The sequence below is a fragment of the Calliopsis andreniformis genome, chromosome 4 (genome assembly GCF_051401765.1).
Source record: "Calliopsis andreniformis isolate RMS-2024a chromosome 4, iyCalAndr_principal, whole genome shotgun sequence".
NCBI lineage: Eukaryota > Metazoa > Arthropoda > Insecta > Hymenoptera > Andrenidae > Calliopsis > Calliopsis andreniformis.
Genome location: NC_135065.1, coordinates 142,391 through 168,898, shown reverse-complemented (window position 1 = coordinate 168,898; position 26,508 = coordinate 142,391). Strand labels below are relative to the sequence as shown.

Genomic DNA, 26,508 nt, shown 5'->3' with positions numbered 1-26,508 from the left:
AAGGAGCTTCTTTGGAAAAATTCTACCCTGCCATAAACCATTCCAGAGGTCGATGACCAGTATCGATACAGTGACCCAGTGACACAGATTTACAAACTACAGATGAATTGCATTTAATTCATTAATGATTATTATTTTTTAAATCTAACGCAGACTACTTTCAACGTTTCTATCTTCAACGTTAATTCTCCAATTCTCCGTTCATTTCTTTTGTTGCATTGCTTTTTCGTTTATACGTTATGCAAATATTTTCACACTAATGCTTTTCCTTCGACGCATGTCGACTTTCTTGTTCGGAGTACAACCGTAGCGCCCAGCGCGTACCCAACGCTACCGCGGTCGCTCGGGCGGCAAACTCGCGCTCTCATTGGCCGGTGTTTTTCGTTAATAACTCGTTAACGAAGCCTCATCTTACATTTTCGCTAAGGAAAAAGTTGTTTCAAATCACCCCTTTTAAGGAACTGCGACATTGTTGTTACACCCTGTATATGTGGCAACAGCGTGACGAAACTTTCAACACGTTTTGGCAACTAAGCCTTTCTTGCGTCTGTATTCGTGTATTCCATGAATACGCCATTCAGCTGTCAAATTCTAGATTACATTTACCGACTGATCTGTATTTTTATCGATGCTGATGGTAATATGACCAAATTGATTGAGATATACCATTAACGCTTCTAACGGCAAATCGTTGAACTATTTTTGTGTCAAAACGGGTGCACAACGAAAATTACGCTTTACGCCTTTAAGAAGTGTTAAATTGAGGAAAATCGCATTTCCACGATATTGTGTTAATTCAAAGAAGGGTGCTCTGGTGTGCTATGAGTGAAAAAACCATTAAATCGTGAGATATTTGCGAAAATGTCACTTCGACAGCCATCTTGCTAGTTTACAACAGCGTCTGTTTCATGCTTACAGTTTGTAATTTTACAAATTTCTCAACGTATAGTGTTTATTGGAGTTTAAACGGACCAGAGCACCCTGTAGTGAAGGCTACTCGTGGGTTCTGTACCCGCGAAAAATTCATTTATGCAAGCATCGAGACGTAAAGCGTAATTTGCGAAACCGTTTGTCTCTCTCGCTCATCGCGTATACGTGTATGACTTTCTTTGCTTGTGTGAGCGCACGCACACAGCTCAAAACACAAGGAGTCTGCCCCCTTAAGACCAAATTTTTTCTTTCAAGTATGAAGTTCTAAGTTTGAATTTGAAATTTCATACTTGAAAAAAAAAATTTGGTCCCAAACTTTATTGTGTAAAGTTCTAGATACATACATACATATATTTGGCATTTTTGTATACTTTTAAGGATAAAAGACCAAAAATATTGCGATGATCAACCGCTCACAGTAGTTTGATCACGGGTGACGCGGGGACGCGTGGGTTTCAGTCGGCATGCATAAGAAAAATACAAGAAGGGAAATCAACTCATAAAACTCGAATACTTACTTCGGTTTCTCAAATAGTAGATAGCGTTGCAAAAGTGAACCATAGTACTTTCGCCTCTATCTAATCCTCTTTGGGATCCTGTTGTGTGACAACGTGTGGCACTAACTTCAAAGCGCGAAGTTCAAATTGAATGTAATAGAGAAGGCGTCAAAGGTGAAGTTGGAATAAGTTTATATGCTTGAAACCAGTTATAAACATTACTCGACAGAATATTTCAGAGTAAAGAATAAATCAATATCTCTTTAGAAACACTTATTTAAACATTCAAATCTCACCTTTTTCTCCCTTCTCTAAGGAATTATATCCAATGCCAAGATGTAAAAGACTCGAAAGTAAGAAATCGATAAATGCTGACGATAGTTTTAACGAATTGAAATTTATTAATTATAATATAATTATGTAACTGGTTCCTTGTTACTAAGATACCAAAAATTAACAAACATGTATTAGATTTAGTCAGAAACCATTTTTGGTACGCTCTCTTCGCCCCACTCCTTTGACCAGATCAGACGTGTCTTTTCTTGTTCTAAATATAACAGTTTAGTTTGAGTTGTAAATTGTTTAATTTATTTATGAGCAAAGTGCCTTAGCGCTCCACGGGCACGAACTCATCCCGGTTCCAGTCAAAAATCCCTGAAGGCCACGCAACAATCCACAGTCAAACTGCAGTACCAACTTAGAAATTCAAAAGTGTTTTTAGTGTCCTCTGCTCATGAATAACAGTCAATTGAAGAACTAATCATTGACGTAGTGTTAGTAGGGAAAGGGCCTGTGTAGGGTTCGTAAATACGCGTAATTTGTCTCTGGCAGGAATCGAAGAAATAAACAATCGTTAGATTTTGGTAAAAGAATTGAGCTTTGTGAGGTTTTACATTATGGCTCAACTCGACCTTGCATTCCGTAAAGTATACGAGTTGGATAATATGATACGAGTAATTAAAAAAGATCCGAATTATGCCGTGATTGCTATCATTTTTATCGGGTGAATAAAAAGGGTTCGTTCGTTCATACTTATCATTAATTACGCAGAAAATGCGCTACTTCTTTGAATTTTATGAAATTGAAATATGTTGTAAAATTCACTCAACATTCTGAATAACTTTTCTGTACATGTAACCGCCGCTCGACTTTAGCTTCTGAAGTATTAGCAACAAATCTTACTTACATTTAGGAGTAAGGTTTTTTTGGATATATTTCGGAAAATAAATCTAAGCAGCGATAACATGTACAGGAAAACGTTACTCGAAACTGTGTCCTTGACAGTATATTTCAAAGTTATTAAAATCGGCAAGGTGGTCCCTTACCTGCATGATTACTATACATTTAACAAAAAGTTAGGGAATTTCAGTAAATAGTAGTGAATGTTTACACTAATGACTCCAGGTCCAAGGATGCTTCAGGATGTCTGGCCCGTCGATGTCAAGCGGCAGGATTGGCAAGTGGATTTAGAACCTCACAGCCGAAGATTTATGACTTTGCCATAAAATATGCTTTGTTATTTGGTGTTGCATTCTTACGAGAGTAACAGAGATGAATTTCTTTTGTTTTCCCGTTTAAAATGACACCAAACAATATGTAACCCGGATCTTTTTTGACGAAGTTAGCTTAAAATTTTACAAATCTTTTTTTCCATATAATTTCTTCAGAAATCGTTCAAATTGTATCGTATTTCGTATCATTTTCATTGAAAAAACATAAGGAATCGATTGGTGGTACTTGCGTCAATATCGAATAAGGAATGTAGAAGTTCACACATTCGATTATTTAAGACCTAGTGCTATCTTCGTCTTAGAGAGCGTTATCTTCGTCTTAGGGGTGTTCCTTTCCTCGAACACAGAAACCCTTAAACAAGTCAAAGGACTGCATACGAAATTAATATCCATACTCATTTAGCTATTCCGAGTAGGTCGCGTGTTTTTTATTTTTACATATTGCAAAGATTACAGAAAAAATTTGTAAGTATATAAAATAATATCTGGCACTTATAGGTTTGCCATGACAACTATGGCGGTAACTTGAACTCATACATATTACATACCACTTATTTTGGAAAGGAGTAGTTCATGCTTATTTATCTTCTTTCTTCAACGTCCGATTTGCATCCATTTAGTAAAAATTAGACTTTTTTGGTCGCAATATTTTGCTTCTTCATGAAAGCTCTCCTAAAATCGGACGAAGAGAACCGTTTTTTATGACCCTGAACTCAGATCATTGGAAATTAAGTCGAACCTCTTGAACGACATGCACCGAGGGTTCTAAATACGTTAGTTCTAAAACAGAAATAGCAATAGCCCTTCAAAATCTTAATGGTCACTTCTATTTGTTTAAATATAACGTTGCATTTTTCAGGTTAAGCTATAAGTATTAAATGAGCATATTTTATTTCAACAGAATATCTGAATTCTTTATGTTTCGTGTAACATTTAAATAGATAATAGGAAATATTATATTTTTTTTACAATCAATTTCATTAATTTAATGTGCCAGAAGCTAAAATCAATCTTGTAATAAAAAGATAACTGTATTAAATATGTTTAAGGAAATTGTTTAAATATATGCAATGCTTGGAATTACTATACAACTTTTTTCGTACAAAAATGCAAATGTTATTTCCACCGTTTTTTTCTCATTTATACTAATATTTTTATAAAAAGTATAATTATCTCAGTTATGTTTACATCATTCATGTGGCAAAAATTTCTAGAAGCAAACACTTACTTAGTTATGGAAATTTATTAATAAAATAAATTGTATAATCTATTTTCTGTAAGTAATCTTAAGATCTAAAGTAATTTACGTTTGAAATATTGGCGAAAAAACATAATTTTCAGACTGAATCGATAACGTTGAGAGTGATACGAAAATAGCAACGGGGCTCTGAAGCCCCATTTGGCTGGGACAGAAAAATACATTGGATACTAAGTCTAGTCGTATACTTAGTCAATGGTATTACATACCATTACATGTCGTTATTTATACATTCTTTATACAAAATCAACGGCGGATAAAACGTATTTTAGAGGAATACATTTAATTATTTACAAAAATAGTTAATTGAAAACACTAAGTTGTAACGGCCGTTACCGTGCGTTTGTGTAATAGTGCATATTTTGCATGAAAATAATCCACTGCAGCCATTCTTGTTTTCAAAACAATGGCGCATTGGCGGTTGGCAACGACGCTTTTTCTAACGTACTCTTAAGATATGAAGAGTGAATTTCTCGGTTTTTGTATAGTTTATTGACTTTACTTTTAATTTTATTTGCTCTTATTTATTGAAGTGATACGTTTAAGGATTGCAATAAGATCGTGTGTAATTGAAAAAAAGAACTTCTGCAAACGAAATTAAGAATTATGCGACCGGATTCACGTAGTGTTTCTTTCACATTTCACCGAGATGTTCTGAGTGTCAAAAATTCACCGGAGACTACAAAAAATTCGAAGAATCTGAGACGTCGACTTCAAGATCGTTTTGAGAAGGAAAAGTCCTATAATATGTGTAAAGAGAAAACAGTGAAAGAAAAACAGACAGGCAGCGATCGAAGTTGGAATAATTTAACACTTGGAAATATGTCAGCAGATTCTAGGCGTGCTTTGCGGTGTGGAGCAGAAAAATTATCCAAAACTATAACTTCTGTACGCACAACATTTGGAACCATTTCACAGGTTAAGCTTTAAAGAAATCTGAACAATTGCTAACAATGCAATAATAGTTCTAGTCTTGTATACAATATTTTGTTTTCTTTATTTAGAAATTTAAAAGTTCTACACGTAGGCGTCAGAGGCTAGAAGAACAGCAATCGCCAAATAGTGGTTGTAAGATGCAAACTCCACAAACTCGTACACGTCACCTTTTGGGAAGAACACCCACAAAACTCTATAGTCCTTTTGGCATTGAATCACCCAAACATGCATGGGACAAAGAAAACAATGAGACATCTATATGCAATCCTTCGGAAACTAGCATACATTACATTGAGTGCAGACCCTTTCGTTTTACAAAAAAAGGATTTTCCATGTTGAGATAAAGTTGTTTTTGTATTTTAAGATTCACAAACTGATCTCTTTGTTCAAGAGCAATGCATTCAGGATTGCATGCCTTCTTATATAGGTCACAATTCAATTATTTATTCCACTTTCATTAAAATAAATGGATTTGCACTGGTATAATTATTATAATATATGTATTATCCAATCTTAAGCTGTTTTACACGTATATACTATGTACATTGTATTTATGCTTTTTTATACATATTCATATCAATGATTATTATTACTGTAACATCAAATAAAAAACAGAATTCAAATATCATAAAATTAAACTTTGTGTAATATTTGTAATCTTTTTCAGTTAAACTGTATGAAGATTTTTATTTGTAAAATTAACATTCATATCTTCTCTTACCCTTTTGTTTCAAATTTGAGTTTTTATGTGTAATTTTATCAATGATTGTTACGCTACACAAAACTAGTTGAGAAACGATAAAAACATATTCCAAACTAAAAGCATAAATTATGCTCCAAACTGAAGCATAATTGATTAAAATTGTATTGCATGTTTATTATTTGAAACAAGATTTTTGTAGCGCTGCTTTCAATAAACTTTTAGTTGTTAGGTGATAATTGTCATTTCATTTGAATATAACTCAGTGTAGCGCTACGTTCTTAAGATAACTTAACCTCTACAAGATTCCTATTAATTACAAATATAAGTATAATCACTGTTCGATCTATTTATTCAGATAAAACACTTTTGATACTATTTATAAAAGATAACGTGGTCAAATGCTTATAACATGACCTTCGTTGTTCAAATGTCAATACGAAATATCTAATAGCAGTAACTTCTTAATTACTTCGTTAGAGGAGAAGACTGAGATACAATGTATTTTCGCAGTAAATTATTATGCATCATCATTCTATTTAACGTCTAACAGCTGACCGATCAAATAATGGGAAAAACAAAAAATTGAATTCGTAAAGTTGTATACAGGAGTAGATTGATACACATACGTATGTATAATACACTTGTACATTAACGGTATAACCATGAAAAAAACCTTCATAAAATACATCGTAACGACTGCGACTCGGTTGACATGTGAAAATGAAAAATCGTGCATCACAACGGAAGACATGCTGAGATATTGGATGTGTTTCGTGGATATACAGAATGGACACTAAAGTGCAAGAATCGAACGAAATCGCGCAAAATATCGTGAACCTTCAGATGGAGTAAGTTTCCTATTTGAACCCGTTTTTTCCAAAAATATGTTATTACGAAGAAATATAATCATATTATCACTTTATTACGATATGCTACAATTTGTTAACTACGATACTTAGGTCAAGGTTAGAAGTGATAAATATTGTAGTTAATTCAGAATTTAATTGTTTACTGTTTGTAAATTCAACGACTCGTATATATATACATATGTATCTAGTAAATGTGTTAACATTCATTCAATTTTCTAAAATGTATTATGTTACATTATTTATTATATACATATTAGTTTCTAATACCTCTTATTGCGCATTTAAATGTATTGAGAGAATACGGAAAAGACTACAAACTTGTAGTGCGGAATAGCGCGATGCAGTCTTTCAACATGTAAAATTGTCTATTCCAAGAGAAATCAATTTTCTAAATTTAACATCAATATATTGTTTGAACTTATTCGTTAAAAATAACGTAGTGTTTTCTATCTATCCCTACAGTAAGTATATTACAATCATTATGTAATACTTTATTAACTTTTTTTGTTATTTTAAATATATGTAAAATACGAATGCTGAATTGAAAAAAAATATATGTATATATGGAAATTTCAACGACTGATAGAATAACGCCGTTTTCTGAAACAAAATAAGACATACAAAATGACAAACGCGTGCTGTAAACAAGAAGTGCAAAGAAAATTTGTTTTCTGTTTTGCGTAAAAATTTATCGTAATTTCATAAAGTTTATCGATAGTAGATGTGCATAAAGCTAGACTTGTTTAAGATTTTGTGAAACATTTGTTAAAGATGTTTGCTGTTCCCTATTGGGAAGCATTATCAAGGTATTCAAAATTGAGTTTTAATAAATATTGCAATTTCTGATTTCAATTCAGTTTTACATAATAAATTGGGATTCAAATAAACTGATCGGTATTCACTATGAGTTTCTATATAAAATTAAATCATTTACAAATATATTTAATGATATTCTGTTAAATTAAAAACACATAAAGAGAGATGCCGTAGTGTACCGCTCACCTTTTGATAAGTCTTTTTACAATGACAGAGCTTGACATATTACTGCTAGTAATATTTGGTTTTGTGGGCAGAACAGTTAATGTTTTAAAAATTATTTAACTTTAAATTCATGGCGTAGATATATTTTGAAATACGAAAACATTTATCAAAAATACAGTACGGCGCAGTTGGTTAGGCGTCAGTACAATGAAATGGTGTACATTTTTGTCGCGGGGTCTAGTCCTACTCGGAAAATTTCTTCAGCATTATATTACATTACTGTGTTTTATTTTTTACAACTTTTTTAAAACGCATATGTAACGTGGTGTTTATGGGTAATCTTAAAATATTTTTTTTAAAAACACTATTTTAACGTTAAACGAGCATGAATTTAAAATGGGTACGTAAACAACAAGTACCAGGCATATTCAATGAAAGCTGTTTTTAGAACTACATGTTTTCATGCTTAGTTTTGGCTGGTATTTTGCCAATTATGATCTCTACCAAATATAATAAAACGAATAAATCGCTCTAAAATTAAATAAATATGTTAGCACAAAATAATATATATAATTATTTCTACTGTATCTTATCACTATAAATTGATATGTACAAATTGATCATGAATTAAGAATTGAATTTTTACTGCATTTTCTTTTATAGTCAAATTTGTTTGTCTTATAATTAAAATAATATTTAAATACGGCGTTTCCAAAAAAATACTTAAAGGTTAGTTATAAATGGTACACTACATATGTATTTTAAAAAAGTTATAAGAACTGAAAAAAGTAACGAAAAAATAAAAAATGAAAAGAATTCCTGCAATAGATCTCGAATCTGTGTTAAAAAGTATGTTATATCAACAGATTAATATGTGACCAATTATATCGAATTCAACTCTAACGGACCCTTCCATACTTTTAAATTTAAACACAGGTCTAAAATTTAACGTTAAATATTTTAAGTTATTGTAACCGTCACGCATTTAATCGTTTGGTTAAACAATTAACTAGACCTGGATATCATTAGCTTCAGTATTTTAAGCTCTATTGTACAAAGGCTCATCAAAAAGTAAATGTTACACTTCTGGACTTTAAGATTAATTATTATTTTAAGAAACTGTATCGTAATTCAAATCGATACAAGAGACAATTACTAAATTATATGTATATATATACATACATTTTTTAAACAATTTTTATGTTAAATAGTAAATGATCAAAATAGATGTGTTTTTTATTTGTAAACTATTAGACAATTTTTTTACTCCTTTATCAGTTTCAATTTTTGTATAAAATTATTATTAGTTCTCTGTTAATCTGCGTCTTTATTTGATCAATAATAAAATCTAAATATTTGCATGAACGATCATACGTTTATCCTTTCATTTTCACTTGAAGAAAAGAACAGTTGATTTAGTTAATTAAATTAAATTAATAATTAGAAATATTTTTTTTGTAAATAAAAATCTGAATCATACATTTTTATAAATTTAATGCATAATCCATACAGCTACGTCAATGATATAATTATTGATGACTATCTGTACACACATAATATAATGTAAATGTTTGATCAACCGATTCGTTCAAAAATGGTCACTCAAGAGAACGGAGTAATAATAATACAGAGTAGGAAATTGTCATGATCCCTGAAATAATAGAATATAAGGTACATATGGAGGAAAAATTTAGGCGGGATTTCTCCATGCGCAAGCTCGTTACATATTTCCGTATGATGAGTGCAGCGTTGATGGTGGGGGTAGTGTACCGCGAGAGGGTGCCATGCGAGGCAGGTCAGGGCTGGGGCTCAGTGGGGCTCAGTACGTTTGCGTACGTCTTCCCGTTTGTTTCGCGTTTCGCGGTTACTGATCTGTGGCTCTTCGTTTGCTTGCTTTTCCATTTTTTTTGGTATGTCGGATTTCTCGAGAGAACTGTGAACTAAATTAGCAAAATAGATATCTCAGTCAGTGTAGTAATGCAAGCGTGTTTGTACATAATGTACGTGGTGCTATAACTAGCTTACATAATTGTTGGCATTCATCAAGAATTGCATACCTATGTGACACAAGCTTCAGCAAGTGCGTGGTACTCTTTTCGCCAATCTCACTGAGCTACGGCGTTTGCTTTGACTGGTGGTGTGGTGGTTCTCTCTTCGGTACGTACACTTCTTGCGTCGGTCTTTCTCCCTCGCATAGGCTCCTCCCCTCATCTCTTTTTCGCTCACTCCCGCCCCCGTGCCCTCTTTTCATCTCCCTCCGCATTCTGACAGCTTGGTCGATTCACGAATCCGCGCCGGGTCATTCGCTTCTCCCCTGGGCCTCTTTTAAAATAAGGCCGTGCCATAGGGTTACTTTCGTTTCTTACTTTGATCAAGTAAACTTATGTTTCTTGCTTTCGACAATTTACTCCTTTACAATTGCCAACATCGTGTTTGATTGATTATTGATCGTTACTTGAAAGAATATACCGAGTTTTAATGTTACTGCTCCAAATTGACCCAGTTTGTAAACAATAAATAAATGATCGTTCTAGTACGTGGAAATTTTCATTAACGAAGTATGCTCCCTCGTTTAATATTTTCTCCTAAATGGATGAACGTGTAGGAGATTCACAAAATACTTTGATATATTGCAAAATTATTTTTTATCCGAAAGTGTTTAAGTATTTCACATCATAAGTATAGTTGAAGTACATATCACTTTCACATGTACGTATGTGTTAAAGGCTGCATAAGAAGGTTATGATGCACATATTTAATAGATAATGTATTTTCATGTACTATGAATGAAAGTAGTATACTAGTAGTAGCAGCAGAATTAACTAATTGTAGTCACTCATTTATGAAGTAAGGTTTTCATTATGTTAAATCTTTTTAGAATATTTCTAAGCATCATACCTTTGACTTCAAGTTTTTAGGTATAGGTTGGGTTCTTTTGTAGCAAAGCGTTGTGATGTTTTGCTGGCATTGCAGCTAATATTATTGACAAAGATTTGGAGATAAGTGATTATATTAAAATGTTAGCAAAATACCAGAGTGCTTTCAACAAGGTAAAATTTATATCTAGATATCTGAAACAGTACCAATTTGGATTGTGTAAGACTTGTACGTTAGATGTTTCCTCAGAGATTGTGTGGTATATCGTTTTAACTTACTTTTGTTCCTCTCATTGCTATTCACTGGTTCTGTTTTGTCCTTACTTGCTTTTGTTTGTTTGTTTCTGACACGCAGGTCTGGCATCATATACATATATGTATATATGCAGATTTATTTTCTATTTATTTTAAATTGCTTAAGAAAGCGAGGGTGTTCAAAAAGTGCAGACCAAGCAACGATCATGGCATCCCATGGGGAAGACGTAGTAATGATTTTGTTTATATTTTTTGTATTTGCTGACCCTGTCCACGGTTTTGCTGGGATGTATCAGTTGGAGTACACAGCAGCCACAGCCGCAGAATACTCAACCATTAGACACCAATCAACAGCAGCAGCAGCAGCAACAAAATCAAATTGCAAGCCACAAGGAGGATCAGAATTCTACAGAAGTATTAAAAATGACGGATCAAAGGGAACAGCAACTGCAATTGCAACAGCAAACACAACTACAACAACAACAGAGTAAAAATAATGAAGAACCTAGGACAAATTTAATAATTAATTATCTTCCACAGAGTATGACTGAAAAAGACTTATATAGTCTGTTTGTGACAATTGGGCCTGTGGAATCTTGTCGTGTTATGAAAGATTACAAAGTGGGTCTTCTTTTTTTCTACAGAAACATTCTAACTTTTATAATTTACTTTTTGTACTTACTTACATGTATGTCTGTTTTTTTTGGTTCTAGACTGGGTACAGTTATGGTTTTGGATTTGTTAACTATGCAAAGGCGGAAGATGCAGCCACAGCCATAAGCACGTTAAATGGACTACAAGTTCAGAATAAGAGACTAAAAGTGTCTTTTGCACGGCCATCTGGAGAAGAAATCAAAGAAACTAATCTTTATGTAACAAATTTACCGAGGTAGGTAAAATGAAATTGTACGAAGTAATAATGATCACTAATAATAAAAATTGAATTCTATTGAAAATATGGTTTCACTGTTTCAGGAACATAACAGAAAGTCAAATCGATGATATATTTAGTAAATATGGAAATATTGTACAGAAGAATATTTTAAAAGACAAATTAACAGGATTGCCAAGGGGTGTGGCATTTGTCAGGTACAATACTTTTTATTGTTATAATTTTTTTTTTATTTCATTCATTACATTAAACAATATGCAAATATTTCATATTTAAAAAAAATAATTTCACTTAACATATATAAAGAGAGTATCTCTATATAAATAATTTCACTTAACATATGTAGATAGCATAGAACTTTTATGCTAACAAAAAGTATAGTAGTTGATCCTTGACATCATAGTACCATTGTTATCATAATCAGTAATACAATAATATACATTAACAGTAAAATATGACGAAAATTTCTTATAATCTAATATTCAATTAAATCTTAAATAGAAGTATTTCACTTTTGGAAAATTGTAACTTATTTGAAATTCAAGAAGCAAATGTGTATGATGTAGAGGAAATTGCTTCGTAATGTGTAATGTACGTATTATGCACGTTTTTATTTTCTAAAGGTCTTTGCTGTTTGCATTATTTTTGCTCGTCTATCGTGTTGACCTTGCATAATTTCAAATTACCCTACTTCTGCTAGTTGTAACAACCTACTTAGTACACCAAAAACACGAATTGTGATGCGTCATTGAGGTTTGTTGTAAGAAATAGTATCCAAAAGTGTGTCAACTGGCTGTAAATAGGATCCGAAGTAGTTTGACAATTTCTCTTAATTTTAGCACACTTTAAGGACTCCGTGATGAGGCTGTATTATGTATCTCGCATTAAATCATTCCCGATAAATCTGGGATTAGACCCAGAAATTTGGCACAGAAACCCATCCTCTACTGCCAACAGAATTTCTTATGGCTTCCACATTTTCGTTATCGGTTTCTTTTGTTTTGCGTAGATTTGATAAAAGAGAAGAGGCACAAGAGGCAATTGCACGCCTGCATGGTACAATACCAGAAGGTGGATCAGAGCCACTCAGCGTAAAAATTGCAGAGGAACATGGGAAACAAAAAGCAGCGTACTACGCCGGATGGCAAGCTGGTTATAACCAGAGTCGAGGTAAGTAGATTTTGAATATTTCTATCAGCCTGGTATTAGGTTTGCTAATGTTTCATTTGTATTGACTTGACAGTAAAAATAAGTACTCCAAATTAAAGTCATCACTTATTATGTGCTATATAGTTATTGAGAAGATAAAGATATTAATAAAAAAAGTGTGCATGCTGCATCGTCGCAAGGACACTTAACAGCGGAAAGAATTGAAATGTATCATATTTTTACTGGCAGGTGAAATTTGCATTATGCCTTACAGTAAACTATTGCGTTTCGTCACTGCCATTTGCTGGTATTGTAGAAGTACCAGAGTTACTTACCCCCCACCCCCGTCCCCTCCCCCCTCTCGCCCCCCTTCTTCTCGCACCCCTTCTTCTCGCCCCCCTTCTTCTCGCCCCCCTTCCTCTCGCCCCCCCTCCCCCCTTCCTCTCGCCCCCCCTCCCCCCTTCCTCTCGCCCCCCTCCTCCTTCCTCTCGCCCCCTCCCCCTTCCTCTCGCCCCCCTCCCCCTTCCTCTCGCCCCCCTCCCCCCCCACCCCTTCCTCTCGCCCCCCTCCCTCTCTTCCTCTCGCCCCCCTCCCTCTCTTCCTCTCGCCCCCCTCCCTCTCTTCCTCTCGCCCCCCTCCCCCTCTTCCTCTCGCCCCCCCCCTTCCCCCCCCTCCTCTCGCCCCACCACCTCTCGCCCCCTCCTCCCTTCCCTCCTCCTCTCTCCCCTCTATCCCTCCTCCTCTCACCCTCCCCTGCTCTCTCCCCTCTATCACTCCTCCGCTCTCCCCTCTACCCCTCCCCTCTCCTACACCCCCTATAGCCCCTTCCTCTCTACCCCCCATACACACACGCTGACATGTATGGTCATTGGAAGTTTGCGATTTTCCGTCAGTAAGGGCTGTTGGTAGTCTCGCTATAGTTTTGTGGCAAAATAAAGTTTATCGTTAAAAAAAAGAGTCTTTGCGTGTTCAGTGTTTATAAAATAGCTACATATGACTGAAATTCGTAAACTTTAACATCTTCAAATTCACTTTTTATTTGCAGTATTATCTGTCGAACTGTAATAGGTTCAGTGTAATGAATTTTTAGATCATAGTTGCAAGGTGCATCAAATTAGAATTCTTGAGATGTGCTGTTAAGGATGTAAATAACCTTTTCAGAGATTTGAGTCTTCTCAAATTTCGGAAAGAAGTTTTGCATTATTGACAGCATATTGTAAGATTGAAAACGTATCTAATACATGAATTGTTTGCCAGATATGGCTGCTTCTAAATCAAAATACAATGAAGATTGAAAAAGCTATTTGCGTTTTAATGCGCGCAACGTTATGCTGCCGTTTTTTCTACCAAATATTGGAGAGACACGCATTTCTTTTTGCGGCTGTGTTTTGTTTCTCTGTGTTCCCTCTATTTTGTTAAACAAAGTTTTTACATGTGAGAGAGAAGACTTCAGCAGTGATTAAGTTGAAAATGTTTCCTGATCAATTGACGGGAGAGAAGCAAATATAGTGCTACTGTGATAGAAACATTTTTTCTGTGTTCTTCATTTTTTTGTTTAAATAAAATAAAAACAATGATGTATTTTGTGCTAACACTGGCAGCTTATGCTTAAAGTATAAAGAACACTTGTTGAATTATATTCTATGCATAAAAATGATATAAAAAATTGCGTTTTTGGGTGTTTACATCAATAAAACTGCTATTGTTCTTTTCTACTTGCCATTGCTATTATCATGTCGCCTAATTGTTTCTTAAGTTTATTCTATTTCTGAGATGTTATGCGCGTTTTCAGGTTATTTGTACGTATTTTAGGAAAGACCATTTGTAATAGTTAAGTTATGGAAAATACATTTTGTGTTCAAGAAAAAATTTGTTACTCCCTTTTTCACCAATCTCCAACAAATGTGTGGATGAACTATTTTTATATTTTACTTCTAAATTCTTAGGATAAATCTTCTATTTGTGGATCATTTTATTTATTACATATTGTTTGCAAATAATTTGAATATTGTTTAAAATAATCGTCTAGTAAGACGATAACGTTACTGTACAAAAATGTACCACTTTCCGTTTGGTAATCATATTAAATTGTATTGAGCATAGTCTGTTCTTGGATGCGAAACCATTGAAGAGTCCCTGTGTAAAAATTTCGGAAAAAATTCACGGGCATAGCTGAATAAGGGGATTAAAAATACTTATCCCTAAAGTACGTTCTCTTTATGACGAAGTTGTAGAAAATCTACTTCCTTATTGATTTCGATGAGTTTTAAGTATGCTGTAGAAATCAACATTTTGAACAATTGTATCCCATAAGTACATGTACCTAGCGGTTGCTCTTAGGTTCCGAGATGTACTAAAAAGTATTTTTAACATGTATTTAATACTTAATACTACGCATTTCTATGCTTAATTTGAAGCATATACCATGTTTGAGCATTCTGTGGATCAGCAATCCGCTTAAGCAATGTAGCAATATCAACTTCACTTAGGGGAAGGTCGCCAATGGGCAAATAACTGCCCAGTTGTTTGATTAGTAGATTTTTAGGCGTTAAGTGATTAATAATATTAGGAGATATTAGAAATAAACATTTAAACATTAATATAGAATATTTTTATCTAAAATCTGCTTCTACGTCCATACATTCAAACATGTGCTCAATTTTCATATTGGATCCTAATCTTTCATGTAAAGCATCAAATGTCTTTCTAATTCGCCGTTGAAAGTATTTTTAAATTTGCTTATTTTGTGAGTTAAACTAACAGTTTTATAGGCTTCAATTGCTCTAAATCTATCTTCTAATGTCGTTTTTTGAACATGAAATATTTCAGCAATCTGTTTATGCGTTATTTTATTCTCAAGTATTTGTTTTAACGCCATTTTCATCTTATAATCAAATTGAACTTTTTTTCCTTTCTTAATTTGAATTATACTTCTGCGTTAATGAATAAAACAAATGCTAATCTAATTTTAGTTGTTAATAGATTAAAATTGCAGTTAGAAAAAATTGAATCGTTATTGTGCAGTAGTTGTTGATGGTAGATATTGAGGAACTGCTGGATGGTCGGTACCGGCGACAAGCATGTGTAAACATTCTAAATACTGCTATGCAATATACAAAGATAATTGTAAAACTTTTGCAGTTATTTACACCCAATAGATTAAAAATGATGTACGTATTAAAAAAATATCAGTTAATTACCTGTGAAATTAGAGGTCCAACATATACGTTCAAAATGTTAGAACATCGGTAATGGTGAAGTAAACAATATATTCTCTGAATATGTTACATACAACTATAACATTTATTTTTTTGTACTATTAGAATGTTGCCATTTGGCAGTGAAAGCGAGAATTTGGTCGGTACTGGGCGATCTTCCCCTATATTGTATTTGTTGTTGTAACTATAATTATAATTCCTGCCGCCTAATGGATTACGGATTACGGATTACAGTTAAGTTTGGATTGTTAATCATTTTTTAACGAACACTGAGTGACGATTAAAACATTTTGGGGGTTACTCAGGAGAATGTCCTTGACAATGTACATCGAGGTCAAGGTCATTGAAACTAATTCTGATAAGTTTCTAACTTAAATGGTATTTAATATATTTTTCTTAATATCACGAAACTAAAGCCGACTGCCAGATATATGTATATGAAAAAGTTGTTTAGAATAACGATTTTGACAACATATTTCAACGTCATTGAAATCGGTGAGGAAATAACTTTTATAGAACTTTATCCTCTTCACGATAAGTCGTTCGATAGATTATAAGAAAAAATCAATTTATGCCAAGTTTCGATCCTGCATTTCAATGTGAGTTGTAATAAAGAATAAAAATAGAAAGTCATGTTTTTACCCAATTTCTCCTAACGTATTGCATAAAACATTTTGCGCACTAAACTAAGAAATCTAAAAAAATAGAGGGTAATAACAACATTAATACGTATTTATCGTAAAAATAACAATTTAGTTTAGCGACAGCTCCAATATAAAATTGAAATTTTTCAGTATCCTTTTTGCATTTTTTTTACGATTTGAATTATTAGTTAACAAATTTTTTTCTTAATTTTTCATGTCCAAATTGAGGTATAAGGCTAAAACTTGGTACAAATTGATTTCTTATCATAAGCTGTTGCTGTGAATTAAATTTTGTTTAATTATTCCAAATTTTTAAAAATTTTTGATCCCCTTAGTCTATTATGAGCATTTGCAGAAATATTTCATTACAATCCAATAGTTGTTTTAAACATATACATGCCTGTGTAGGTACGAACTTTTTGGGTGCGAACTCATTACTGTCACGTCACAGGAAACACGGTACATACTATAGCAAATTTGTTTCGTATTATAGCAAAATAGGTCGAAAACAAGGGAAAAACCTCGGCTCACGCTATGGATTTACTATAGTGTGTAATGTGATTTCACGTCACGTGATAGTAACTTGTTTGGAACCTTACACATTTATGTCATCCTCATTCACATTGATGTATGCCTGTGAGTAATTACTCTTTAGCGAACTTCGTTACTAATCTGTGGTTAGATTTGAACAGATTGCATTTGCAAATCGTATGGCTTTAACCAGAGATTTGTTCAGTGCATGGCTGTATTCAATATCAAGTAATTAACATATACAATATTGGAAAATTGTGTTGAGAACGATAGTTTCTTTTGTTTCTTCTTATATCATCTTGTTAAATTTCGTGGATTTATTAGCTGAGGTTACTGGACACTAAAAATACAAAGTTGGGTTTTTTTAGAAGAATGTATAGCTTTTACTACCAAACAAATATAAAAGTTTGGGTACAAAAAATTGTCTATTATAAATTTAAATTTGTTTTATCTGCATTTTATTTCTTATTGTATAGATAATTGTTTATAATTTAATAAAAAATCAGTAATTAGTGTATTCAAACGATTAATTTACCGAATGTCTAATTAACTGCGTGTTAGTGAAATCTATTAGGATATACTTATCCAATATTGTATATGTGTACTATAAGTGACTCGAATAATTCTTTAACTTGCCATTTTCATTTCTATGCTCGCCCATCCACAAAGGAGAACGTCTGTATCCAACCAGGAATAAATACCAGCGTTATGCGCATTACCTTTATTAAAGAAGAACGCATTACTGTTCGATTGTCGTGCTGTTCGTTGCTCTTGCAGTTATGATTACGAATTCTGATTGGTGTAACAGTATATTGGCATGATTAACAATAAGCGCGCTTATATCAAGCACATTGTTATAATTGAAAATATCAAGGCAAAGGCTTTTTAACGTTATGAAAAGGAAATTTAATTTTCCAAAAAGTTTTACAGATACTTCAACTAAAACCTGTTTGTTTTTCTATAACTCTAGTTTCTTTTGTAAAATTTCAATTTCGTTGTTTACCATATCAGTGTGCCTCTATCGAAAAAATGAAGTGTCTATTATATCGTGCGATAAAAGAGATGGAATGCCTGGAGGTTCAACTTTATGTCAAGAATTTGATAACTGTCATATGTATTTCGTGGTCGAGAATCGAACAGGTATTGTAGTCTCAACATAACTTGCTCAACTATTGTAAATTTTCGTTTTTGAGACATACTGCAGTTAAAAGGTCTTTAAAACAATATTAGACCGCTCCTTGGGTGTCGTATTATACAGTTGAACAAATTCGACTCGAAAATTGCAGATATGTAGTAATTTTTTAATGTCATTAGTCTGAAAGCTCAATTTCAGCATTAAACGAAGAAAATCAGTGATTCGGTGTGTTAAACGAATGTTAGAACGATCCCGTATCGTTAGAGATTTTCATGTCCTAAAATTCTAAATGGTGACAAGAGTTTCAAAATATGGAGAGCGATTAAAATGAGTAGGATACTTTGAAATTTACAATAATTTTACATAGGTTTATGTGTACACTGCGGTTACGTTTTTTCGCAACCGACAATTTTTGATGACTATTAATTCTCCATTATTGTACTCATATGACAAAATAGGTTGAACTCGATAGATAGTAACAGTATTTACTGTCTATTCAGTTCAAGGGATATTTTGGTCGCGAGCAGTGTTCATCATCCTCGTAACTGTTTCTCGAATTTATTGTCTTAAAAATATTAGACACTTATCTTATAACTTAAATCGTCTTACAGGAATGAGCATTATTATTAAAGTGCTTGAAAATAATATTAAACACAAAAAGAAATCGCGATCAAAGTATAATCGCGGTTCTTTGGAGTGTTAACGATCTTTGTTGTTATCTACTTCCCTCCTTTTAATCTTAATATACATGTACGAAACGATTAAAGCAATTCTTGAGAACGGTGGATCTTAATATATTAGCTAGATATAAAGTAACGTATCTCTTATAACTTTGACAATCGTTCCTTTTTTTGAGCAATTTTTCGAGGCTATTGCGCACACCATCTTATCGCAGTTACAGCATTACAATAAAGATCGCTTTCGACATGTCTGTTTTTGACATTACGGTGAATAGGAGTAGGAGGTACAATCCACCTTACTCAAATATGAGAATAAGAATAATATGTAGGTATAAGTGCAAGTGCTTCATACTGTTGAAAATGGGGGTGTACAACTTTCGCATAGTTGTTGATGATATTATGATTCACATGTTAATAATTATAATCTGATTCGACGGAATTGAATTTGGAGTAAAGAAGAAAAAGAGATCAGCAACGAGATTCATAATCGCGAAACGGATGGGCTCCTTACCTCTTCATAAATTGGTTACTGTTCCGATTTTCTTTAATTGTAATATATTTTGCACGTTTTTATAACATTTTATTATCAATGAAAGGAATAAAATATCAAAGTGTTTGAAAATATTTATAAATAGCTCGAATGAGATAGAAATTCAAGTTGTGCATTCCCAATTAAAGAAAAAGTTGGATACATGATAAATCGAAATTTCTAGGAATTTAATATTGCGAATGCGCCGGTATTTAAGCCATTCCACTCGTCGGTCGAGCCGTGCATAAAATACGCCCCCACACATGCGCGCGCGCGTGAAATTCTACGGAAAAAATGAATTAGTGCAGGCAATAACATGCACAATGCAATGCACGAAAATTAAAATCGTTGCAGATAGGATAATGATTGATGGAAGGAAGAGTTGGATAATTACATTAACAGTTCAAAATTGATTAATTAGTACTTAAGTTAGACGATTTAATGAGTAAGGTTTCAAGTATTCCTTCAAAATATTATTATATTTATGCTACGAAGTTAACTCGTGTCGTTCATTCTATGAAACAAGTTTTAAACTAATTAAAAGATAAAAAATCATAACAGAAGTTTTTAAGAAATAAGTATTTTTTACTGTACGCTCACACGATTCTGTTAAGTTATCATTTTGGAATCAAGTATTTGTTCCATTTCTGAAAGAAAGAACGATTCGAGTTTCTAGAATCAATGCTAAAACACTCTTACTGTAAATAAGCTAAAAATTCTAATTTTACCATTAAGTAGTAAATTATAAGATTTAACGGATTGAAGATTGTGCGAAATTGATAATCCTGAAGTCCAGTAGTGCTAACGATGGCTGTGATATGGATATAAGAAAAAATCTAACAATGAAAGAATGAATTAAAAAAAATCGTTGAAATGACAAACTTGTGGTAAACTTCTCTCTTCATCGCTCTCTTACTACTCTCACTAATTTCGATTGCAATAGTCTAAGAAATTTTCAGTTCATTTTTGTTAAAAGAACGTACAAGTAAAAGTATTCAATATGTATTAAACTTAGATTCTCATTTTGATTAAATTTGAATACTTGTTCTCTATATTTCAATAATGAAATGCGCAAAAGTTTTTCGAATGTCATATATTTTTATTGCGATTTCATGAGTCATGTATGAGAGCGATGAAATTGAAGAAATCAAAGAATCTTCTTAAAACAAGAGCGATACTAAATAGGCCCCGGTTAGAAATGCCTGCGACATTCCCAATAATATATTCATCATATTTTGTGCTTCTCTTTTTTAATATAAAAGTTATAATGATTAAAATTTTATTATAAATCGATTTTAATTTTGTGAAAATTAAAATTGACCACGTGATTGTAGTATCCGATATATGCGACCACGTGATATTAAGAATAAACAGGAAGTTGTAGTTCCTATAATCGGAAAAGAATAATTATTTCAATAAAAGTAGGTTTTCCTGCGCAAATAGTAATAAATATAAATATTTAAGAAACATTTAAGCGTTTCTGAATTTATTTTAGGAAAACTGAAGAGTGATTTTACGAACTTTGGGTTACAGTATGTATTTGCAAAGATATATACGTACCACACGCAGGACATGTTACATTGATACTAAAGACCTACAATTATGTATATGGATATTATGGTAGATCAAACTGAAACGTAACTTATATAAATATTTATATTATAAGTTTGTTGAACACTTGAACGTGAAACATTAAATAAAGTGACTTAAGTGGTTTATCCCGTTTCGTGCTGATGATTCTTCATGAGATTCCATTTTGCAGTACCTAATTTGTAATTCGCAAGGTGTCTTTATTATACTTGTTATTATGAATGTTTTAACTCTTTGCACTCATAGTTCTGAGTATAATTAGTTTTAATATGCTTTTTAGAAAGGAAAATTTAGTGTAGGGAATAACGACTCTTGTGTAAAAAGTTGAAGGTCTTCCTCTGTTGATTAAATGATGATAGCAATTTGATAAAACAAGAATCATTTAATCTTTAGCACAAAACAAGGGAATCTATGCATCATCGATCGCAAAAAAATCGTCAGGACAAAACGTTGTTCGACACGCAGGCACACGCACACGTATACACTTGCACGCACGTATGCACACAGCAGAGAGCAGCCAACAGCAGAGCAGATAGACAGGTAGCAGGCAGCAGACAATGTGTGTGTGTGTGTGTGTGTGTCGCGTGCGCGCGCGTGTGTATGTGTGCGTGCGCGCGCGCGCGTGTGTAGGGGGAGGGGGGGATATCTAGTATTTCGACACTTGTTCTTTCAAAACTTCTACAAATAAGTATCTCATACCTTTCTTATTCTTGTTACTACTGATCACACGGAGGTCCGTGATTCTGTAGTTACTCGTTAAATTTGATTAAAACACTAGAAACTGACAACCAGACTGTCCATTTTATTTGACCATTATTCCTTCTATTTGTACAATCACTGAACATGCAATATGCTTTTGAAAATAAAACCAGCCACGATCAGAACAATCTTCATTAACTTGAAGACTTTTCCAGGTACTGGAGGTGGACTGGGTGGTGGAGGAAGAGGTAGAGGCATCGGTAGTCCATCAGGAATGAACATGGGTATCAGTGGCGGCGGTCCAGGGATGTTGGGAAGAGCAGGCGGCTTTGGACCACGTGGCGGACCACACGGTGGCTTTTTAGGAAGCAGTGGTGGTCCTGGAGCCATGAGAATGGAAAAAATTCATCCTCATCGTTTCAATCCAATAGGCATGGGGGGCGGTTACGTGCAGTCACATTTCTGGTGACCTAATGTTGACTGCGTGACGAACAAGACAGCATTGACTATGTACCTTTGATGGTTTTGTCGGGGAAAATCAGCTGCAATTGTCGTTCGTAATTGCTGAACGTTTCCCTCGAGCGATCGTGAAGTTTCGGCGCCATCGAGACCAGGTTGCTGATCAGGAGGACATCAGAGAGCTGCTTTTATACAGGGTATGCTTCAAGCAGCTAATTTTGCCCGAAACGATTACTTGGTGTCTAGTTTTACGAACATGATGGAAACAGACTGATTTATAGAAATGTAAATTATTCTGTGTATAGTCTTGAATCGTGTTTGTATATATTTGTACCAAAGCTCGTAACGTCTCTAGTGTTCTGCGCTCAGTGATGGATATTCAATCCTTCTCTAGAAATAAGACTAAACCGTTTTGAAAAATTTAGCAAAGAGATTTCGAAAGTCATGAAATTTTTCGGATACTAAAAATATATATAATGCTATCGCAAAATTATGAGATTTATATTACAATTATCTTCACAGTAAGCTTTTGCACTTTCTAGGTAAATCGTTCTAACATCGTTAGTTTTTAGAGTTTCAAGACTTTGAATCCCTTTTTAAGATTTTGAAGCTATTTAATGGTCAATTTCAAACATTAAGAAAATCTTAACCCTTCAAACATTAGAGAGCTATAACGCGAATCTTTCATTGCGGAATTCTGTTGCGAGATGTACAGCTCCACTGTTGGACATGACTGAAGGAACTCACTATTATAGTGAACGCTTGTGTCGAAGAAAAAAGCCACTATAGTGGTGTGTGGTGATCATAGGATTAAATTCTATCGTTGCATCTCTGTATTGCTTTTTATCGTTAATACATTGTGCTCTTAACTAATTTTAACATCATCTTTCCATTACGTGTTAAATTAATAGTGTTCAATGTCGCCGATTTAAAATAATGCTTGTTGAGTAATTCTTAAGGTACAAAATGTTCGATAATCGATTTATATTTATGTCGAGCGTAGTTTTAAGCATCGATGTTGAAGTTAGACTATGCTAATTTAATTTTATTATAGTGCACCTACGAGATCGTTGAAGTAAATTTTCTTGAAATTCTCTATTTGTCTGTTATTCGACACGTATGCATAACAGAAACAGAAAATTCTTCTCCTGTGCTAACTTACGAAACTGTAAAACATGCAATTAACTAAAAGTGTACAACTAAATATTAATTAAATTAATATTATTGTCCGGGAAACAGTAACAATTTAAAGTTAAGATATATACTTTAATTCTCGCCGAAGAATGGTTGGATTTAAGTTAATTCATGTATCGTCGTTTCATTGAAATACTTGAATTGTTAATCATTTTGAATTGTTTGTATAAATTAGAAGTGAGAAGCACACTTATATGTGCACATAAATATTTATTGAGGCTTGTAAAGTGCCTTATATTTCTGAAAGAGAAATTCTATACTCAAAAAGTACTGACAACATTAATTGTATTGCTCTGTTTACAGTACATATTGCGGCATTAATTTATTACTATGAAACTACTTGAATTATCTACTGATACAAATTTAGTCTGTATTTGTGAATGATTTAAGTAAATTAATGCTTTTGGTCATTTGTATATGACGTACATACATATACACGGTATAATAAAAAGTAAAATTCATACGATAAATTTTCATCAGCTTCACGATCGCTCGAGTGCTCGACCAGATTTGGTTGTGAAACAAGAATAAGCGTTGAAACCTCAAAGTTCGCGGTTTGTTTTTAAGTGTTGAACGTTTTAATATGGCAGGAAAGAAGGAGGGAGAGTTTTGAGATGATAGAAACTCGAGAGTCCTGCATGTTGTTGTACATTTTTTTTTTTAATGATTCTAAGTGGTAACTTTATCAAATGTTACGTTCGTGTGTGCACATGTGTGTCTGTGTGCGTGTTACATAGCGGGAGTGTGAGTAAATGGTTTATGAATACATGAGCGATAGCGTGAGCTTCATTAAAATCAGCTAATGAGAAACTGTTTCCTATGCTTCGAATGGCGATGAACGCCGATGGTTGCGATAATTAAAATTAAAAATTTGAGTAAAAAGTATTACATAAACTGACTATATTTTGTATAATTTGAATCGCTTTTATTTTCATAATTGTACTTAAAATGTATTGTATTTGACAGTTTTATCATTAGTCTAAGCACTATCGTCATACTCATTGCCGTCAATTGTATATAAATTGTAATGGAAGCTATTATTTTGGCACGTCGTAAAAAAGGAGACTGATTTTTTTATAAGAGACAAACTTCTTTTGAGTGCCCGCACTATATGTATATTACGAAGTCCAGCTTCGTATGTTTTTTTAAATTAATGTAAAAAATACGAATATTGCACTTTGTCCTTCCACGACTAGAAATTATTAACTGGTAAGGCATTTTTCTTAAATTTCTTTACAGATTGATTGTGAATTCATAATTTGTGAGTTCATAAGCCAATCTATATACTGTATTAATTCCTTCTGTCTCTTTATTCGCGTTAACTGCATTCGTGTGACTACTTGATGATTTTAATTATAAGATCTACTTATTTAAAAAAATAATAAATACCTGTAAACAGAAATTTTTATTACTGAGTGTAAGCGTGAGAAGGAAACTAAAAGTGTTTGTCTTTTGGAGGGGAAGATATTGTAGAAAGGAAAGTCACAATTTTGTAACATTATTTATTATAATCGGTCTAGCACGACCGTAGCACGATCACCCGTTTTCTATTTCTATAAAATAGTTTATGAATCTCAATGATGTAAACAAAACGATGCATGCAAGTCGGTAGGTCCATCGATGAATTGACTGAATACGATGTTGCCCTTCAAAAGGCAGCTTGCATTGAAAAATAGCAAAGTGCCCGATGACGAGCCGTAACGTAGTCAGTTAATCAGTTTTTATCAACTTCCATCTCTAAACACTTGTAAATGACACAACAATTTTATATTTATTTTCTATAGTCATCGTTCATTTTTTAAATATTCACTTTCTGACGTCGAGCACTGACACTCCGATTTTTGTATTTGTAGAACAACTAGATGACAGGAGACGGACATAGATCCAACAAAGAACGTTTCTCATTTGAGGATTCTTGAGCTTCGAACTGAAACTTTATAACATTGTGGTTTCTCCACCCACAGGATGCCGAGGTCTAGAGATTAACCAGCAACTCGCGAAAAGGAAACAGGAAGGGGCGGATAGCTACTGCATTGACCGAGATATCACCTTCGTAGATTTAGCTTCGAGGACAACAGCCAGAGATAGGGAAAATTTAGGCAGTTCTTTCTTTAAAAATTGAATGCTTAAAATAAAACTAAAATATTGTTTAAAACTATCTGGAAACAAAAACCAAATTCTGTAACGAACAAAGTGCTTTAATTGTAAAATTGGATTTTACAAAATGACAATCTCGTTCAAAATATATCTTACTATGGCAACTAACTATTTGAATTTAAATTTTATACAGGGAACTTCTATTTTGAAAACTGCACTTAATTTTTTTCCAAGTTGATAAATTTGTACTCGTCAGTAATTATAAAATATCGATTAATGTGCCTTGACGTAGTTTTAAAGTAATTTCAATTTAGAAAATAAGTTTTAATAAATTTTGATTAATTACAAATACAATTTTCATTTTTCTTAATTTTTAACTTTTCCTTAATTTTTTCCTATGATCATCCTCTTATTATACGTAAATGTAAGTACATTTGGAAAATCAGTTTTCATAATTTTGTTTTTTTTTCCTTATAGAATCCTTGAAAACTTTGAACTGGACGTGCGCTTTTTAGGCAGGGTTGCGGTCAGATTATAGGCACAGATGAGCATTAAAAATATACAAAATATTAGAGGTTCCTCGTCAGCCGTTTTGATAAAAAAATGGCTTTAAACATTTACTCATTGGTTGAAGTATCAGGAAAACGAAAGTTCAAACATGAAGCGGTGTAGCTGCGAGCGTAAGGCCCGAGTTTTGCGATTCGAAGGTCGTGATCTCGAATCTTTCGTTTAGAGTAATTGTTTCTCTTATTATTTCTCCTCTCAAGCTGATTTTTATATTTTTTACTTCTCTTTATTCGCCGATGCATAGATAAATATATAAGATTTATGAAATATAAATTAAAAATTTTTTAATTTGTTTGGTTATTCACGTA

General features: G+C 33.2%; 2 protein-coding genes across 8 annotated transcripts; both read left to right on the top strand.

Annotated features, from left to right (window-relative positions):
• The first annotated feature begins 4,332 nt into the window (after positions 1-4,332).
• LOC143178202 (uncharacterized) lies at positions 4,333-5,757 on the top strand. The gene is made up of 2 exons (XM_076376733.1): positions 4,333-5,114; positions 5,201-5,757. The coding sequence occupies exons 1-2, from the start codon at positions 4,803-4,805 to the stop codon at positions 5,474-5,476; spliced, it is 588 nt and encodes a 195-aa protein (XP_076232848.1). The 5' UTR covers positions 4,333-4,802; the 3' UTR covers positions 5,477-5,757.
• Positions 5,758-6,216: 459 nt separating this feature from the next.
• On the top strand, positions 6,217-25,943 carry LOC143178199 (sex-lethal homolog). Of its 7 annotated transcripts, XR_013001734.1 has the most exons (7): positions 9,271-9,595; positions 11,113-11,437; positions 11,530-11,705; positions 11,792-11,905; positions 12,718-12,878; positions 22,099-22,539; positions 25,501-25,943. XR_013001734.1 is itself a non-coding variant. In XM_076376724.1 (6 exons), exons 1-6 carry the CDS (start codon positions 6,622-6,624, stop codon positions 22,350-22,352), a joined length of 1,092 nt encoding a protein of 363 aa, XP_076232839.1. In that variant the 5' UTR covers positions 6,217-6,621; the 3' UTR covers positions 22,353-24,944. The 7 variants fall into 7 exon arrangements, 6 of the variants coding, with proteins under 6 accessions (XP_076232839.1, XP_076232837.1, XP_076232838.1 ...); XM_076376724.1 differs by lacking the exons at positions 9,271-9,595; positions 25,501-25,943 and adding an exon at positions 6,217-6,683 and having other exon boundaries at positions 22,099-24,944; XM_076376722.1 differs by lacking the exon at positions 25,501-25,943 and having other exon boundaries at positions 22,099-24,944.
• The last annotated feature ends 565 nt before the right edge of the window (positions 25,944-26,508 follow it).

Coding starts and splice junctions, on each gene's coding strand:
- LOC143178202 (XM_076376733.1), top strand. CDS start 4,803: ATGCGACCGGATTCACGTAGTGTTTCTTTCACATTTCACCGAGATGTT. Junction 5,115..5,200: donor CATTTGGAACCATTTCACAG/GTTAAGCTTTAA, acceptor TTCTTTATTTAG/AAATTTAAAAGTTCTACACG.
- LOC143178199 (XM_076376722.1), top strand. CDS start 9,330: ATGATCCCTGAAATAATAGAATATAAGGTACATATGGAGGAAAAATTT. Junction 11,438..11,529: donor GTGTTATGAAAGATTACAAA/GTGGGTCTTCTT, acceptor TTTTGGTTCTAG/ACTGGGTACAGTTATGGTTT. Junction 12,879..22,098: donor TGGTTATAACCAGAGTCGAG/GTAAGTAGATTT, acceptor AGACTTTTCCAG/GTACTGGAGGTGGACTGGGT.